Source organism: Bactrocera tryoni, unplaced genomic scaffold (assembly GCF_016617805.1).
Source record: "Bactrocera tryoni isolate S06 unplaced genomic scaffold, CSIRO_BtryS06_freeze2 scaffold_7, whole genome shotgun sequence".
Classification (NCBI taxonomy): domain Eukaryota; kingdom Metazoa; phylum Arthropoda; class Insecta; order Diptera; family Tephritidae; genus Bactrocera; species Bactrocera tryoni.
Genome location: NW_024396366.1, coordinates 11468044 through 11483177, shown reverse-complemented (window position 1 = coordinate 11483177; position 15134 = coordinate 11468044). Strand labels below are relative to the sequence as shown.

The following is a 15134-nucleotide window of genomic DNA, read 5'->3' as shown; positions in this document are numbered from 1 at the left end:
TGTGTAGATATGAAAACAAGCGAGTGCTTGTCAACACACAATTAAATTTATTGTTCAAGCTTCCGCACATTTCAACAGAATCTGAGACCGAACTCAGAAATTTACAGCGGGAGATAAATATGGAAATGGGATGCCATATTTACGTATTTGTGTTCTATCCGACTGCCGGACTATACACTGTCGCATTGGGAACAATCTCTCGGACTCAGAGATCCCAAAATGGGTTGAGTTAGACAAGTTTCTAACCAAACGGGTTAAAACGCTAGAGTGAGTATCAAACCTAAAAGGCGAGTTGGGTACTCAACCCAAGATTAAGTCGGCTGTCAAGGATTGGATCCAAACCCATCAATTCCCATCTAGGGATGCAAACATCGTGAAATGAAACTTCGATGGTTCGATGTATCGATATTTCTTCAAACAACATCGAAATCAAAATTATCGGCCATTGTGTATCGAAACATCGATGGATTTTTGAACTTTTTTAACGTATTTTATTAGTGAGCATAAAAAGCTTATTTCAGAACCATAAATAAGTGAAATACAGTAGTACGCCTTTAATTGATATATATTTTAGCTACCTGTTAAAACTTTTTTTTTATTAATAAAAATTTTCTCAATAAATAAAAGATTTAAATAGTTTTTGAACAAACAATAAATTATTTATTTAGACCAGAATTTAAAAATAAAAATTTGGAAAGTCTTTCCCCTGTCAAGCGATTTCTTTGCTGTGTGATCGTTGCTCCAGCTTTAGAAAACAGTCGTTCACTAGGGACTGAAGTGACCACAATGGATAAATATTTGGAAGCTTGTTTATACAATTAAGGAAATACATTTTTCATATGATCCCACATTTCTGTTGGATTCTGATTGATAGAAGCAACAGCTGATCCAAGATACATATGTATTTCAACTTCCGTTGTTGTAATAGCAGATAAATTGGAAAACTTACATTTCATATTTTGGTGGGCCAACTGTTTATGATGGCTTCAAATAGCCAACGTCAGAACTGAATTAAATTCAAGTTTGTCAAATCTCTTATTCATGTTCTTTTGCAGTTCACTTTTTAGCTCCCCTACAATAGCGTCTTGAGCTGAAATTTTTGTCAGAGCTTCAGTTAAACAGCTTACTAAAGGTATAACCTTGCTAATGATAACGTAGGTATCAGCCGAAATCTCCCTGGCCACAATTTCAAAACACTTTAATAATTCAATCGCCTCCTTAATTTTGTTCAGCTCGGAGGCATTAACCATAGAGGGTGCTTCTGTGCGAGTGAACAGCACTTCACTTAAAATAGGGGCTAACTGGACAAATCTCTCTAACATATAAAAACATGAATTCCATCGCGTTTTTACGTCAAGAATCATTTTCTTGGTATTACTTGTGGAAGCCCCGGTGTCTATTTGTTTCTTCCGCAATTTATCACTAATAACATTAAACTTCTTTTAATAAACTTAACAATGTCGCGCACCTTAGTTATCAAAGCTGATACTTCCGTGGACTTATCTATTGATTGCGTTACAACCAAATTAAGCGTGTGTGCGAAGCAGGGTATTATTTTTTTCGCCAAACAAGCTTCTATTTAATTTAATCATGGTTGAATCATTATCAGTTACACAAGCAGAAACTTTTATTTATGTAAGCGTTCCAATCGTTGAAAAGTTCAAACATAGTTTCATCTAAATAAGCTGCTGTATGACTTTCGTGCAGTTCGATTACTTCTAACGTCCCACTTAACAAACGTAAATTGTCCAAAAAATGAATTGTTACCCCAAGGATCGACTGATTTTTCATTGTCTCCGTCCATATGTTATACGTTAGGCAATAACTGTCACACTTACGAATATACTCTTTGAAAATTGAAGACAGCGTTTCATATTTTTCATCCACTCGGAATTTTATTGTTTCTCTACTTGAAACTTTAAAAAGCGGAACCAGTTCTTTCATCATCTGCAGAAAACCTTTTCCTTCTACAGTGGAAAATGGCTTGTTGTCCATTATAATATATTTCACAAATGCTTTTGTAATTTTCCTTGACTTAGGGCCATGGTAAGATATACTTTTGACCTGCTCAAAAAAGTCTTTTACATTAGGTTGGATCAGCGCTGGCAACTGATCCGATTTATTTCGTAGTACTGATGGAGTACATGTACTAGTTGACGATTCAATACATGCAGTCTTCTTATTACGATTGTCGGATAACTCACTTGACGCTGTCGTCCCAGCGGTTGGTGATATGTTAATTATTTCAGAAATTTGTCGCTGTTTTGGTTCCGAGTGCGGCGTAGTTTTGGAGGAGCATTCTGCATTATGAACTTTATCGAGTAATACCTTTTTATGTACATTCTCAACGTGACAGCGAAGATTCGACGTGTTACCTGATGTTTTTAATTTCTTGTTGCAGAGTTTGCATATGGCGGAAGTATCTGAATTTCTTATAAAGAAGCTCCAGACCTTGCTTTTTATTGTTGAAGGCAGCATTTTGAAAATCTGAAATATTATGTACATATTTAAATGTCTAACGCAATTATTTACATATATTTTATATCCACTACACCTGTAATAAAGTTGTGATTGACAACAGATGAATTCGAAACAAAACTTACATATATTAAACCCTCAAAACCGACTTCTAACACATATAGCTCGAAATAGACTGTCACACCAAATGTATTTTCGATTTTTTGTAAAACAGATTTCGCATTAATTCATAAGCGAATTCTCCGTATTATTCACGTGCACATTCAACCAACGAATTCTCCGTATTTTACAACAAAACACATGACAGTTTGCTAAAGCGTTTCGAAGCAGATGTTTTCGCATTAATACCGAGAAAAAGTGCTGCAAAGATGTGGAGTAAAATTTGAAAAAACATTGACATAAAACATCGAACCAGGCAATATCGATGTATCGATGTTTTTAGAATCACAGCATCGATGCTTTTTGACGAAAACATCGACGTTTCAGAAACATCAATGCATCGTTTGCATCCCTATTCCCATCACGCCAAGATAAACAATATTAAATGTAAACTGTGCTCATCTCAATCGCACATTTGGAAAACTGGTCAAAGATTCATTGAGATGCAGCCTAACGCACGGTTAAATGCTGTTAGAAAACTCCACGTCTGCCTTAACTGTTTATCAGACTCACACGAAGTCAAAACTTGTAAAAGTATGTTCAATTGTTCCAAATGTAAACAGAGACATCACTTTATAATTCACCGGGATTAGAGTGAGGAAATAGCTTAGATATCCGACAGCACAGATACTACTGAGATTTCTACTAAATCTCTTGTGGCCTCTATTAAGGCCAATGTTTCAAATGTGCCTACAATTCGAAGCATGCCCTCTGGTACAGCCATGGTGACCATATGTCACAACGAGAGCACCTTCACTATCAGAGCCCTGATTGATTCGGGATCTGAAGCAACCTTAGTAAGCAACAGCCTACAAAAACGCTTAAATCTGACAAGCGAAAAGGTCAGCACCCGAATTTCAGGATTGAATAATACCGTGTCAGGACGAGTTCAATCGGTATGCTCGATCACAATTGGCTCACCCCGTAACAAAAGTTTAAAACTAGAACCGGAAGCGTTGGTAATACCAAAATTGACTGGACTGCTTCCATCCAGACCAATTAACTCTTCAATTGTAAAAAAGTTTACCCAATATCCTCTTGGCGGATAATAACTTATATACGAGTCAAAAGGTTGACTTATTGATCGGAGCGGATCTCTACCCAAAAATCATATTAAATGGGGTAAAATCGAAGATCTTCGGATCCCTCATTGCACAAAGTACAGTGCTCGGTTGGATTTTAACAGGTTCCGTTCCCTCCGAAGAAACAAAAATAAATGGCAAAGGCGACAGACAAAATTCAACAATAACTCAACAACAAACACAAAACCATTTTTGTAGTGAAAATAATACTAATTTTATATTTATACAACAGCAACAACATCACCAGCATCAACAGTAGCAGCAGCAACAACAGGATCATGCCAGCAATTATGGCAAAACAAATGATGCGCCCGGCTCATCGAATCCCACCGATACGCATGGTGGCGCATTTCGAGCACACGGCGTTGGGATGCAATCGCACAACGGTGACCACGTATCTGGCACTAGTTCGTCACAACAACACAATTCGATGCCACACCTGCAAGCATTCTACGGCGGCCTGCACTCGCATCTGTTCCGCAGCCAACAACAGGCTGCAGCCGCAACGCAACGAGAATCCACAAAAGCAAAAAAAACGGAAGAATCGTGATCCCGATAAGCTCTTCTTGCTCTCACTCTACGAGAAGATCAAACGTGTGCCCGAAGAGATACGACTCGATGTCAAGGGCGAACTCATACAGGTGCTCAAAAAATACCAGAAAAAACCACCGGTGAAACAAGAGAAGCCCCAATCATAAACACATGTACAATCCACAGCGTCGTCAACGAGCAAACAAAGTACGACCACCACAAATGACAAGTTACAATTGTCACAGCATGCGCAAATAACGCACAGCATATATCAGCTGCAAACGTTGCGGCAACCCACACCACACGATGCTTCATGGCATCAGTTCGGACGCCGAAGAACGAGACGAGGAAGTCATTGAATTGACACAGGCACAGCAGGTCGAGGCAGCGGAAATGGAAGAAAATTCATTGACAATCGGCACGACGGATTTGGACCCCTCTCAACCATGTCAACCGACGTCATCTGTCACGCAAAGCTCTGACCAACGATCCTCCCACGCATACCACACGCCCACGGTCGAGCCAGACTCGAGTCGTCTCGCCGATTTCGGCGTGCTGGTAACTTCTCGTCTGAGACTCGATTCGTCTCAGCGACATTGCCCAGACTGAGCGGAACGCCATTCGTTCCACCGGCCACCCCATCCGAGGCGAAGGCGTGGACGAGACGCTCGACGTCAAGTAGATGCACGCCGTATCATCAAGGATAGGCAAGCAACACTACCTTGGCAGCAAAGAAGTGCGCTGTCACCAACCGCCTTAATAAGAGTTCGAACTGCTACAAGGTTAATAACAGTGCGTTCTATGGTTAGCCCAGTCAGTCCATCCATTGTTATCTTCGCCTCCACGATTGCGACTGCGTACACATGCACGTGGAGACAGCCGAGTTTGCGATCTAATGTCTCGGGACAACCATGGTGAAGAATCAGAAATCTCCGTGAGTGCCCCAATACAACGTCGTCCATTACCACCGGCGCCAGTAAGGTCTCTGGAAGACCACACATTTCAACTCTTCCAGAACTTGAGACCGGCAGACAACGAGTTCTGCAAGTCAGCGCCAGCGAGGTAATTTTGGGAGCGGACGTCTACTCCCGGCTCATGTTGCCAGGGTTACAACCAGCGGCAGTGGGATAACTCATCGCCCAAAATACGACACTGGGATATATGATATCCGGCTTCGTATAATATCGGCACAATAAAGTACACTGGCTGCCGACGCCTCTCACATGTACCACCTACCCAGGATCGAGTTAGACTCGAGTCGTCTCATCGACCACGGAAAGTGGTGACTTCTATGCAAATTGGCGGAATGGCAATGACCGAGTCTCAGATTCGTCTCGTCGGCCGCCCCATCTGCAAAGAAGATGTGGAAGACCAAGTGCAGGAGCCAGTCGCACGTTAGTTTTAAGTAATTAATTGTAAACTGCATTTACAGTAATACTGCAAGGCGGGGGAATGTTGACGCCGCCCCGCCAAATTTCTTTTGTTACGTCTGTATCGGCCGAGCAATCTCTTCTTCGAAGTTTTTTCGAAATTTTAATTCGAACGCAACCAAACATTAACTAAAAAAAAGTTGCGCGCTCTCTTCTTTTGCGACAGCTCACCGATCCAGACGTGGTAAGTGTTTTTCCAATTTGTATATTAAAATCATATTTATTATAAGAAACCTTTTGTTTTTTATTTAATATTTGTGTAGAATCATTTGCGCCGTCCGTTTCCCCACGGCCGACCACAACCACGAAACGAGCCACACCGTGCTCCACCACCCGAATTATCAGCAATACTACAACCCTATTACTATGCCCTTAGCTCAGCTGATATTCTGCTGATATATATATAACATATATTTTGCTGCAATATTGCAGTAATTATTTGCGCAAAACGTGTTGCTTAGAAATATGGAAGCTTTAACGCATATAATTGCTGTCGAAATATTGCAAAATGAAGGTGAGAATTTTATGATAAATACGAACAAAATAAGGCAAAAAATATGTAAAAGAAATATTTTTTTTTGTTTAAAGAATACTGCAAAATCAAAGTGATAAAAGTAAAAGACTTCTTCATAAGTATTGAATTATACCCCGCTGACATCTTTTATTTCTTTAATACATTATATCAAACGTAAAATTAATATGAAGTTAATACAAAATTCACTTACAAATCCTCTTCCATCTTATCGCGCATTCAAAACCGTGATGCTTTCTCATCAAAGGCAACACTGCTGCAATATTTTCACAACGACCACACCCTGTCTATTACCAAGTATATAGTTAGAGTAGCTCTTGTGTTTTGAATTTGTTAAGCCAATAAACCACATTCTATCAGGCTGTTACAGAAGATCAACCTAGGCGAAGAAAATGACGATGAGCTAGCCGTTGTAAAGGACAAATTGGTGCAGGTGCGCGAAGGGAATTCCCACCCAATAATTTTGAAAGGAACATTTGTTATTAAGTTTACAGACCATGAATGGAACTGCAGAGGCTCCGCCCGCACAATGTTTGAACTTAACTAATCACAAAACATTCTTATCAATTCCATAACTACATAATATTAACGTAAATAGTCTAATAAGTTGAGAAACAATCATCTGAACAGCTAATAGTTTTCCTCTCTGCAATGCCCTTATTTGTTGTTGCACTATTAGCTCACATTATTAACAGACGACGGAAACGAAACGTTTGTATTGCAATATTGGGCAATGTTAAGTGATTGTGGATGTCACGTCTTCTAGCGGGGAAATAATTAGCATATCACAGTAACGCGTCCTTTGCGCGTAGTTAAGTAATTTTCGGGTTGAGATTACACGTGATATGTTCTCGATCTTAATCTGTTTTAACACGTTCTACCCGGCGTGAACCAATGGTGATCCACGTAATTTATTTGAAAAAATCATTCTTCAATTTGATCTTAAATTTTTACGACGGTAAATTAGTCCCGATATACATTTTTTAGCCTTTATTACTGGAGCAAAAGAAAGATTTGCCAGCTTTAAACTCGTTTTTGCACAACAAATTTTAACATGTTTTAGAGTAATTGCAATCACTTTTTTGATGTGTCTTTCTATTGACAACAATGATGCCACGAAACTGTACGAAGAAATCTTGTTTAGCAGTAAAATTGCATAAAAAATAATAGGGGGATGAGAAAAAACATCGTATAACTAGTAAGGAAGGGTTAAGTTCGGGTGTCACCGAACATTTTGTACTCTCTCATGATAAAGTGATAATCGAGATTTCATTATCCGTCATTTACATACATATTTTTCAATTGTATATACTCGTATTATACAGAAAAGGCATCAGATGGAATTCAAAATAGCGTTATATTGGAAGAAGGCGTGGTTGTGAACCGATTTCACCCATATTTCGTACATGTTATCAGGGTGTTTCATTGAAATCAGTCTAGTAGTTCCTGAGATATGGTTTTTGGTCCATAAGTGGGCGACGCCACGCCCATTTTCAATTTTTAAAAAAAGCCTCGGTGCAGCTTCCTTCTGCCATTTCTTCCGTAAAATTTAGTGTTTCTGACGTTTTTTGTTAGCCGGTTAACGCACTTTTAGTGATTTTCAACATAACCTTTGTATGGGAGGTGGGCGTGGTTATTATCCGACTTCTTCCATTTTTGAACTGTATATGGAAATGCCTGAAGGAAACGACTCTATAGAGTTTGGTTGACATTGCTATAGTAGATCCGAAATATGTACAAAAAACTTAGTAGGGGGCGGGGCCACGCCCCCTTTTCCAAAAAAATTACGGCCAAATATGCCGCTCCCTAATGCGATCCTTTGTGCCAAATTTCACTTTAATATCTTTATTTGTGGCTTAGTTATGACACTTTATAGGTTTTCGGTTTTCGCCATTTTGTGGGCGTGGCAGTGGGCGGATTTCGCCCATCTTCGAACTTAACCTTCTTATGGTGCCAAGAAATACGTGTACCAAGTTTCATCATGATATCTCAATATTTACTCAAGTTACAGCTTGCACGGACGGACGGACAGACGGACAGACACACATCCGGATTTCAACTCTACTCTTCACCCTGATCACTTTGGTATATATAACCCTATATCTAACTCTTTTAGTTTTAGGACTTACAAACAACCGTTATGTGAACAAAACTATAATACTCTCCTTAGCAACTTTGTTGCGAGAGTATAAAAATTATTTGTTTGGTTCGAACCATTTCAGCCATAAAAACTGGAATGGAGTTCGTTTGGAAATGGAAAGTGATAATGCAGTTTGAAATGAATTGGCTGATGCAATGTTCTCGAGGCTTCGACAGCGCAATAGCTGAGTCAGACATTTGTCTCAATAATTTTTTGACAACACTGGATTTATTTTAATTGTTTTAATTTAAAAACTAAAAGTAAATTAATTTATTTATAAATTCTTTCAATGCAACAAAGTAAAGTTGAATATCTCACATTTTAATAAAACTATTATGGAATTATTTAAGAAGTATGTTCCAATACTAATTGTTAATAAAATTAAAAGTACAAGGACGTGGTTCTCGAAGAGTTATATAAATTTAAATACCGAAGAACCCGAGATTTCAAGCATTTTAAATGAAAACTAGTTCACTTGTCGAATATTCTAAATATCTGCGCTGTGTCGATAAAAAATGTTAAAATATTTACTTAAATAAGATAAAAAAGAATATTTTACGTAAGTTTTTTATGATTCGTTAACCCTCTCATGCCCGAATTAAAATGGGTGGAGCTAAAACATTTTTTAGGAGAGATATATGTTAGTATTAACTCAAGTATGAAATGATAAAAATTTAAAAGTCCTTAGTATCCTGGTTCGTTAGTTACAGGATGTTGCCTATAGACAACAGCACTTTTACAAAATTATTTTAAACAAACTAAACACTTTTCCAATGATTTATTTTTATTATTAATAACTTTATTACCTTTATTTATTTACATATGTTGTTTCCTTGGTTTTACAATAAAACAGCTATTTTAATCTTTTAAGCATTTTTTGCGTAAACGCCTTTTTTCGTGATTTTGGCAATTCGCGATCTTGACAATTTCACTCTACAACAAGTAAAGAAGGGCTAAGTTCGGGTGTCACCGAACATTTTATACTCTCGCATGATAAAGTGATAATCGAGATACCGTTATTAGCAACTTTATTGCGAGAATATAAAAATGATGCCCTCTGAATTACATGAAAACATTTGAGAGATTTACTGATATTTTCGGTGAAAAATTAGGTTAGGTTAGGTTAGGCACTAAATTCTTCTTGTTCGATATAAGGGACCTTGAAAAGTTATAGTCCGATCACGACAATTCTTTCACAAGGGATACCTCAGCTCAAATACCGTATTTGTGTAACGTTTTATTCCGCTATCATCATTGGTTCCTAATGTACTATATATTATACAGAGAAGGCATCAGATGGAATTCAAAATAGCGTTATATTGGAATAAGGCGTGGTTGTGAACCGATTTCACCCATATTTCGTACATGTTATCAAGGTGTTAAGAAAATATTATATACCGAATTTCATTGAAATCGGTCTAGTAGTTCCTGAGATATGGGTTTTGGTCCATAAGTGGGCGATGCCACGCCCATTTTCAATTTTTAAAAAAAGAATGGGCGCAGCTCCTTTCTGCCATTTCTTCCGTAAAATTTAATGTTTCTGACGTTTTTTGTTAGTCGGTTAACGCACTTTTAGGGATTTTCAACATAACCTTTGTATGGGAGGTGGGCGTGGTTATTATCCGATTTCTTCCATTTTTGAACTGTTTATGGAAATGCCTGAAGAGAACGACTCTGTAGAGTTTGGTTGACATAACTATAGTAGTTTCCGAAATATGTATAAAAAACTTAGTAGGGGGCGGGGCCACGCCCACTTTTCCAAAAAAATTACGTCCAAATATGCCCCTCCCTAATGCGATCCTTTGTGATAAATTTCACTTTAATATCTTTATTTATGGCTTAGTTATGACACTTTATAGGTTTTTTGTTTCCGCCATTTTGTGGGCGTGGCAGTGGGCCGATTTTGCCCATCTTCGAACTTAACCTTCTTATGGAGCCAAGAAATAAGTGTACCAAGTTTCATCATGATATCTCAATTTTTACTCAAGTTACAGCTTGCACGGACGGACGGACAGACAGACATCCGGATTTCAACTCTACTCGTTACACTGATCACTTTGGTATACATAACCCTATATCTGACTCTTTTAGATTTAGGACTTACAAACAACCGTTATGTGAACAAAACTATAATACTCTCCTTAGCAACTTTGTTGCGAGAGTATAAAAAATGCCTACTAATGAACCATTGCGATAGAACAATTCACTGTAAGCTTACACAATACACCAGACTACATAATACAAAAAACCGCGCGTCAAAAAAATTTATATAACGGGACTTAGAAGCATATATGTAAATGTTGCTTATAGGCAACATCGGGCATGAAAGGGTTAACTCAAAACGCAGGATTTCCAATTATCCTTTTGGGATGGAATATCAATCTATCATATCATGTGATAATCACATTATTTCTAATATGCTTGCACAATTTTTTAAGTCAAACTACTTTACTAATTTTCTTAAAAATTTTTCCTATCAGCAGGTGCCCTGTCCGAATACGTCAATTAACGCTCCAATTACGTCTGAATAAGGCGTTTTACTTAATATAAAAAAATTTAAAATCATCTTTTAATTACGGTTTAGATATGATACATTCCTGCTCCTGAAAAATAGTGCCAAATGTATCTACTCTACTTGCCTTTGACAGGATATTTAATTCTTCTGTCTGTTCAAAAACATTTATTACTTTTCGCCTTAGGACATATCCGATGGAATTCTAGGTTAAGTCTACCTCCACACACTAGTGGTTTAAAACTTATAAATCTACTTATAGTTACTAGTCGCAGGGTAACACTACGCATTATATTAGTAAATCAACACTAACACTGGGCATTATATTCTGAGTAATTTCTTAAATGAAACAATTTGCATTTCTTTTTTTTTTGCTTGAAATTAAATTTAATATCCGTGTTCACATTTCGAGGCAATTTAGATCATTTTAATGACCCCTTTAATGAATTTTCACTCTTTCACATGCAAGAACTGAAGTGAATAGTTATGGTGTTTCTTTTAATGTCAGCTTTTTAATTATCTGTCAAATTTTCATTTTCTAACAGTCCTATTCTGAAAAAACCTCTCAACTGAGTTGAGAGGAAAAATTTGAGAGGTTTGTTGTGAGGCATATTTTGTGAGGCTATTCTTGCTCAAACCTCATAAGAAAAAAGCTTAAAAAACTCACCACGTGAGGTAAAAAGCTTTTTGCTGTCAAACAGCTGTTTTAATTAAAATAAACAAACAAAAACACAAATGGATAATACAGATATGTATGTATGCGTCTGTGCTTGAGGGTGAAACAATCCCAATATGGGTACAATCGATTGCGCCGATTGTGCCCTTGATCCCAAATTTCGTGTAAAATCTTTAAGAGAAAATTTATTTATTTTTTTATATTTATTTTTATTTATTTATCTTACCCCTTCTTTGTATCTGAAACATCCTGTGCGCTTGAAGGGAAATAAATTTCACTCCCCTTAACATCCATAATTAATTTCGAAATAAAGTGCAGAGCTCTTGACCCAGAGGACTGGCTCATAGAAGGCATATAACTATTACCAACGCATTTTTGGTAAGAGCCATGCCCGTAAAAATACAAACACGCCAGGAAACGCAGATCAAAAGATATATTCGACTTCTGCACATCATGCGCCACCAATTCACCTATAAGTACTTTACATGGCGATTTTGGGAATCGCAAAAGCTCCTACTAAAAAAGAAAAAAAAGCAAAACAAAAGCATCTCATCTTCCATCCGAATCAACTAAAAAGTGAAAATTGATTTTTTTGACACCTAAGCCCCCTTTCCGTAGACCAGGTCACATATGTAGTTATGTGATTTAGCAACTTTGAAGGATTTGAAAACATTTTTTGCTAATTATAACTTATAAGAATGTATCTCTTAGGGACTTAAAGGAAGTACATATCAGTAGTAAAGTAGATATTCATAGAGTATTTAAATAGCAATAATTTTTTTGGAGATGCATTTTTGTAAATTATGGAATCGGAATCATTCCTAAATCATACAATAAAGAAAAGCATTTATGTATGTATATAATATAAATATATTTAATGTATTCAAACTCCAAAACTCACATACATAATGTTGTAAGCAACTCGTCTTGAACAATTCTACTAATTATGATTGTGGTTAGTAATTGACAACTACACTTCCGCCGTAAAGGTGTTAGATTTTCAGTATTTAAATTTTGAGTTAAAAATGTATAAGGGTTGCCTTAACAATAATGTATGCATACTATTGCCATATTGTTCTATTTAATAAATTATCTTAAAACAATATTTATTGTGATATACTTGTACATATCTTAAACTTATATAATGTTATTTCAGGTTTGGGAAAATAACTTCGATGTAATGACACATGGAAAGACGACTCTAAATATTAATTTGAAAACATCCGAAGGGCGGAAACTAGCACGAAAACTTGTTCAAGTTCATGATGTACTGATTGACCCATTTAGACCTGGTGTATTAGAGAGTGTTGGCCTTGGTCCCCATGTTTTGTGCAAGGAAAATCCTAGGTTAATATACGCTCGTTTAACAGGTTTTGGCCAATATGGCCCCTTAGCAAAACGAGCAGGGCATGACATTAACTACCTTGCGATTTCTGGTGTTTTATCTATGTTGCGTTCTCATAATAATAGACCAACTCCACCTTTAAATATCTTGGCAGATTTTGCTGGTGGAGGCTTACTATGTGCAATGGGAATTTGTTTAGCGCTTTTAGAACGCCATCGCTCTGGTTGCGGACAAATAATTGATGCTTCAATGTGTGAAGGAGTTGCTTATTTATCCTCTTGGTTATTTTTGTCCCGTTCGCTTCCCATATGGAAGAGTCAATCAGGTCAAAGCATGTTGGATGGAGGTGCTTATTTTTATGATTTATACGAAACGAAGGATGGGAAATATATGACAGTAGGAGCTTTGGAACCAAAGTTCTTCGAATTTTTTAAAAGTAATTTAGAATTGCCTGAACTCTGTCAATTTCCTGAAAATCAATATGAAAAAGATATTACTATAGATTTAGTAAAACAAGCATTTAAAAAAAAAACGCAAGCTGAGTGGTCGGATATATTTGAAAATAACGATGCTTGTGTTTATCCAGTTGTGGAATGGGAAGATGTAGCTCAGTACGGGCATAATAAATTTCGTACAAACTTTCAGCGATTGAATAATGTATGGGTGCCTGTACCGTCCCCAAAACTGAGTAGAACCCCTGGAAACATTAAAAGTATGACTACTCATTCAACAAATGAAAATGTTTTAAAAAATATGGAATTGAGCAAAGGAAATATAAAAGAAGGCGAATCACTGTTTCCGACCAAAAAATCAAAAATATAAGTAAATGTATATGGAAGATTATGTCAATTGACAATTTAAAATAGCGTGACCAAAAGTGTTTTATAAAATCAAGAGTAAAAGCAAAATATATAAGATTTAGTACATAATTAATTATTGTTAATCAGAATGAAAATGCATGGAATCTTTGGATCCAAAGTTTTAATATACACTGTGTATCGCCAACTTAGTACACCTTTATCAGTCTAAGAGAATTGCTTCTAGCATTTTTGTTGTCAACTTGCTTTATTGTTTTGTGATTTTCTCATCTTTCAATCACTGATAAAGAGAACATGCGATAATAATGTTCCATTACATGGTTTTTACTATTATATTCTTTTTAATCATTAATAATGTTTTATTTTTGCATCACCTGGTTAACACGTGCAATTTGATTGCATTTCTCTTCGGAGACTGAATACGTACTTTCACCAAATATTATGATATTGCTAAGTGCTCTATTTTTTTAGTATGGAAAGCAATAATCGAAGCTTATAAATAAAAATTTACTGCTTCCAATAATTGAAATATCAGAAAACTGGCAGAAGTCGAAGAGTTATATGCAATTTCTTTCTTAATAAGTCACGAGTACGGGCGAAATAATGAAGGCGGATTTCAATAAACTGATTTCCGATGTTAACAAAAGAGCAATCTCACGCAACTCTTCAAAGTGTGCTATTGAAACTATTAAAACAAAAGAAATAAACACCATATAAGGTTCCCCGAAAGAGCACGATGGCATGGCTTTAAAGTCTGATTGGCGCTATATTGTCTTTTTGGATGAAAAAATAATGAGGGCCAAAGGATAATATTACTATTATCTTTTTCTGAAGGAGCAACATCAGTTGGAACGGCTTCACAAGTGCTAACGGTATGACTTTGCCATCTTTTATATAATATGTGTGAGCTGCAATTTTTCAAAAGTAATAAGAATGCACCTGTACTGAAAACTACTTTTCTCCATTTAAAACTTTTCGAACTTTGATAGAGTGCCCGCGTGTTTAAGCCTTGGATTGAAGAATAAAACGATATTTAATGCAGTTTCAACGTTACTTTACGGACATAAATGTATTAGAAATATGTGGCGATGGTTGAATTAGTTGATCGTATGGTTGATCATCAATTTTCATGAATTAGTCAATCGGATCTTTGAGATCATTCTCAACAAAGCGGGATCGACTCATTATTAACATAAAATAAAAACATTTAAATTACTAATTACATATGTAAGTTTAAAAATATGTTATTGGCTAAAAACGGTCAACAATATAAAAAAAAGTTGATATGTGCTAACCTATTGACCTAATTTAAATTGTTAACTTTTTTTTACTGATATCAGACAAAAAAAATTATTAAAACATATGGAAAGGGTAAACACTAATTGTTTTATTTGGTGTTGAATACACTTGTACCAACGTTTTTTCCAATCC

The 15134-nt window shown here is 36.4% G+C and overlaps 2 protein-coding genes across 2 annotated transcripts in view; both read left to right on the top strand.

Annotated features, from left to right (window-relative positions):
* The window catches only part of LOC120781380 (alpha-methylacyl-CoA racemase), a 69381-nt gene extending 54566 nt beyond the window's left edge, over positions 1–14815 (top strand). Inside the window, exon 2 of the mRNA XM_040113586.1 lies at positions 12697–14815. Coding sequence (XP_039969520.1) covers positions 12697–13707 — 1011 coding nt within the window. The 3' untranslated portion in view covers positions 13708–14815. The remainder of the gene's footprint in view (positions 1–12696) is intronic.
* Positions 3803–6192, top strand: LOC120781382. The gene is made up of 2 exons (XM_040113588.1): positions 3803–5864; positions 5944–6192. The coding sequence occupies exon 1, from the start codon at positions 3998–4000 to the stop codon at positions 4415–4417; it is 420 nt and encodes a 139-aa protein (XP_039969522.1). The 5' UTR covers positions 3803–3997; the 3' UTR covers positions 4418–5864; positions 5944–6192.
* Positions 14816–15134: the final 319 nt, after the last annotated feature.

What these genes read in the sequence shown, in the direction of transcription:
- LOC120781382 (XM_040113588.1), top strand. Translation starts at nt 3,998, where the DNA reads ATGCCAGCAATTATGGCAAAACAAATGATGCGCCCGGCTCATCGAATC.